General features: G+C 48.2%; 1 protein-coding gene across 1 annotated transcript in view; it reads right to left on the reverse strand.

Annotated features, from left to right (window-relative positions):
- Nucleotides 1-4,745: 4,745 nt before the first annotated feature.
- Nucleotides 4,746-4,906, reverse strand: part of LOC311121635 (histone H1-like) — a gene marked incomplete at both ends in the record, with an annotated part of 15,275 nt that continues 15,114 nt past the window's right edge. Inside the window, one exon of the mRNA XM_084196098.1 lies at nt 4,746-4,820. Coding sequence (XP_084052224.1) covers nt 4,746-4,820 — 75 coding nt within the window. The remainder of the gene's footprint in view (nt 4,821-4,906) is intronic.

The following is a 4,906-nucleotide window of genomic DNA, read 5'->3' on the forward strand; positions in this document are numbered from 1 at the left end:
GGTGTGTTCGCTAGTTGAGTTCAAGTGAATGAATGACTTCAGCGCCGGTGCGCGGTGCGCTATTATCTGCGTTTGGTCGACCTGATTGAGGCCGGCGGCACAGAAAGCGCGCCTCTGTTATATGTTCGGAGGCGTTGCAAAGGGGAGGGCGCTCGTTCTAGGGGACTAGGGAGGAGCGATTTCAAAGATGACGTGAAAGCAACTAACGTGCGCGGGAAACATACTCAAATACTGATATAGGCTATGTGGAACACAAGGCCAAACTGTGACAACTGGGAGATCAGCTAGTACACTGTGTCCCTCTCCTCATATTGTTGTTGTTGTTGTTGTTGTTGTTGTTGTTGTTGTTGTTGTTGTTGTTGTTGCACCTGATTCTACTCATTGAGGACTTGGTAATTTAGGTGACAGGTTGTTCAATCAGCTGTGGCTGTCCAGGCCTACAAGAAAAATGGGTCCTGTTGGGGGTAGGCTACTCTACCGCTGGAGTTGGGAAACACTGAAATGGAAGGGGGACACGCAGTGAGCAAAACTCCTAACCACATAAAAACACAGACACTTGAGATCATTAAGAGCTATAAGGAGTCCATCAACTACCTGGTCAGTCAAGTCATATAGGGGGGGATTTCATGGCCACCTGCTGGAGCAGAAGTCATGTTTGCCAACACTGGCCTTAAAATCATTAGGAGCTATAAGGAGTCCATCAACTAACTGGTCAGTCAAGTCATATAGGGAGGGATGTCATGGCCACCTGCTGGAGCACAAGTAATGTTTGCCAACACTGGCCTTAAAATCATTAGGAGCTATAAGGAATAAATCAACTCATCATTCAAGTCATATAGGGAGGGATCTTAGCACCACCTGCTGGATCAGAAGTACCCTTCACCGTAGGCACAAGAGAGCCATCATCTCTCAACCGGTGCAATTTCCATACGTATGTGGTAATAAAACAAACAACGACAGCTCCTCATATAGGCAGTGGTTTCACACATTTTTCTCCAAGACGTTCATAGATGACCAGCAGGGTCAAATAATAAGCACAGTGGTTGTAGAGGTTGCAACAGGTCAGTCAGTACATCAGGAGTAAATGTCACTTGTTGTTAGTGTTGTAGTTCCTATTTCTACGGTGTTGCCTACCTGCAGCAATCAGGATTTACCTGCAGTGTTGATTGCAATTCCGTAATTTGTCAACTCATGATAACAGATGTTTTGCAAACCGTTGATGTTTAAATGAATGGATTCCCGGTGTCCGGATACCTTTTCTCTTAAGGGATGTGATTGAGTGAAATCCAAAGTAAGTTGGTCTAAATACATAATAGGATGAATCATTCAGGTAAAATAACACAATGTCTATTTGAGTCGAATCAACGTAATATAATCCTTTTTACGTCTCTATCATCTTTACTCAATGTATTGGACCACATCAACTCAACTTACTCAAGCTTATCTACTCATAAAAACAAGCAAAAAGATCTACTCAACAATATGACGTGTGCTTTTGTTGACTGTAATAGCTTGAGTACATTCCACAAAGTCATTTTTTACAGTGTATCTAAAGACACGTTTGTTGTGGTGATGCACTTTTTCTTTGACGTTGAACTTGCATTGAACAGACAAATCCATTTCGTTACAACCCTTTTGTAGTATGACTTAGGAATATTTGTTGATGATCCTAATGTCTATGCGTGAATAGTGATTGGTTGTTGGTGAAATATTGCTGAGAACCCATCGTTTCCTGGCCTTTTTTCACTATTGAGCAATTTTGAAACATTTGTTTTGCTATTGGATTCATAATGGTGACCTGGGACAAGTAATTAGTGAAACCAGAGTTCAGCAGTTGCCATTAAAGCGATCCAACCAAGTCATCCTAATAGGCTAGTATTAGCCTAAAGCAGGGTTTCCCAAACTCGGGCCACGTTTTGGGAGTTTTTGCCCTAGCACTACACAGCTGATTCAAATAATCAACTCATCATCATCAAGTTGGGAGTATTAGAATCAGTTGTGGAGTGCTAGGGCAAAACGCAAAACGCGCACCCCTTGTGGACCCCAGGACCGCGTTTGGGAAACGCTGGCCTAAAGAGCAAATGCTGAAAGGGAATCACCATGAGGTGCAGTACCCACATTTAACCACAAGATGGCCTCCGTGCTCCACTGTAAAGTTTGGGCCTCTGCATGAGTCTCTCAGCAGCACTGCAACATGGGACTTTCAAAGTAAGTTGGCATGCAATGTTTTTTCTGGACTGCATGCAAGGCTATTATTACACACAACTAATAGTGTCAATTATTCATCTGAACACAATTCTTGTTACTATTCGGCCTATATTATCACTCGTTTCTTTTTCCCCTCCTTTGTAAAGCATTTTACTGTGTTACTATATAGTTCAAAGGAAGTGGATGATGCCAGATGGTTGTGTATATACACACACAAACATTGAAGCTAGACTTCAGGCAACTAAAAAGGTGCAATACGTAGCTTTTAGACGTGTTAGTGAACAACATACATGGTGGCTAATGTAGAGGTGCGTGTATACATGGAACAATTGTGCCTTTTTGATGGAAATATGGAGGTGGCTCTTAAAAGAGCCTTTGGGGGATATTCGAGTTCAGGTCATCCTCATTTATGCGCGCTCTCCGCGAATACGGCGGGCCAGCTGGATGTCCTTGGGCATGATGGTCACCCGCTTGGCGTGGATGGCGCACAGGTTGGTGTCCTCGAACAGGCCGACCAGGTAAGCCTCGCTAGCCTCCTGTAGGGCCATCACGGCGGAGCTCTGGAAGCGCAGGTCGGTCTTGAAGTCCTGGGCGATTTCTCGCACCAGGCGCTGGAAGGGCAGCTTGCGGATGAGTAGCTCAGTGGACTTCTGGTAACGACGGATCTCTCTCAGAGCCACGGTGCCGGGCCTGTAACGGTGAGGCTTCTTCACACCGCCGGTGGCCGGGGCACTCTTGCGAGCAGCCTTAGTGGCGAGCTGCTTCCTGGGGGCTTTGCCACCGGTGGATTTGCGAGCGGTTTGCTTGGTTCTGGCCATGGCGCTGCTCTGACAGTCGGGAGTATAGCCTCGAAATGCCTATGTGAAGTTTATAAAGCCGGCAGTGGCGCCTGCTGATTGGACACCATCTCCCCACCACCCCGATTGGCCCGTTTCGCAGGCCTTTCCTTTCCTCCGTTGGCCATTGGACGGGAGGCCCGGCCTCTCCAAAACTCAAACTCCCGGTGCGCGCGCAATAGGACGCCGCCGGCCCTTTACGCGCAATAGGACGCCGCCGGCCCTTTACGCGCAATAATAGTCGCCAAAGTCAAGAGTGACATCTTATAGGCACGTATCATCTAATGCTAGCCTGCTATGGCAAATGAGACCAAGTAGGTGTTGTTGTTCATGCAAGGCCTCATGTGGGCACAGAATGTCGAAATAGTTGTGTATACACCCACTCAATGTATTGCGTTCATAGAAAGGTACTTTGCGCTTTTGGAGAGCTAGGTGGTTGGCTCTTAAAAGAGCCTTTGGGGGTTGAGTAGTCAAGTTGAAGTCGCAGTAGCGAATTTACTTGGCTTTGACTGCCTTCTCGGTCTTCTTGGGGAGTAGGACTGCCTGGATGTTGGGCAGCACACCACCCTGAGCGATGGTCACACCGCCGAGCAGTTTGTTCAGCTCCTCGTCGTTACGGACGGCCAGTTGCAGGTGACGGGGGATGATACGAGTCTTCTTGTTGTCACGGGCAGCGTTGCCGGCCAACTCCAGGATCTCAGCAGTCAGGTACTCGAGTACGGCGGCCAGGTAGACTGGTGCGCCAGCGCCCACACGCTCGGCGTAGTTGCCTTTGCGCAGCAGCCTGTGCACACGGCCCACGGGGAACTGGAGGCCAGCACGGGATGAACGGGTCTTTGCCTTCGCCCTGGCCTTGCCTCCGGTTTTGCCTCTTCCGCTCATATTGGTAGCTTGAGAAAGTCACAGAAAGTCTGAATGAGCCGCTCGCCACTTCGAGAGCCGTACATATACCTCGCCACAAGAGGCAACGATTGGCCACCGGGCCGGTGTGGCCTTATCCAATTGGAGCGAGGGACAGACAGATGGACAGACAGACAGCCCTAAGCCGGTTCCCACCCACAGGCAGCGAGTGAGAGGCTACTTTGTTTCCCTCCGACTTTGTTACTTTGTGTCATTTCGCGTGAGCGCCAAAATGTCCGAAATGACATCCACACATTATTTCTCTCCAAATGGGAAACAAACAGCTGGTGAGGGTGCACTCTTGAGTTTGAAATCGAAGCCACTATAGTATTGTTATTGTTATTACATGGCACTTGTAACACATCACAGCAGCCTGCCTCTGAACGGGAATAGCCCAGTGGCTCATATATAAAAATGGCTGGTGAGGGTGCACTCGTGAGTTTCAATTCGAAGCCACTATAGTATTGTTATTGTTATTACATGGCACTTGTAACACATCACAGCAGCCTGCCTCTGAACGGGAATAGCCCAGTGGCTCATATATAAAAATGGCTGGTGAGGGTGCACTCGTGAGGTCGAATTTCTGAGCCATTTTGGCCCTCTATTATATGCCTCTCCCTTCGCACACACCCAGAGTGGGACAATGTTGTGTGCGTAAAAGTAGCCTAGTGTGCGTAATTTCTTTTCCACGACAGGTAGTACATGGAAATCAATGCGCTTTCTATGGAAAGAGGTGGGTGGCTCTTAAAAGAGCCTTTTGTGGTACAACATGTGTCGAGTAGAACACTGTTTGTAATAGGTTTACTTCTTCTTGGGGGCTGCCTTCTTGGCCTTGGCTGCCTTGGGCTTGGCGGCTTTGGGCTTGGCTGCCTTTGTAGCCTTCTTGGGGCTCTTGGCTGCCTTCTTGGCCGCTGCGGCGGGCTTCTTCACCTTCTTGGGGCTCTTGGCGGCCTTTTTGGGTG

This window comes from Coregonus lavaretus (genome assembly GCF_964263955.1).
Source record: "Coregonus lavaretus genome assembly, contig: HAP1_SCAFFOLD_2088, whole genome shotgun sequence".
Lineage (NCBI taxonomy): Eukaryota > Metazoa > Chordata > Actinopteri > Salmoniformes > Salmonidae > Coregonus > Coregonus lavaretus.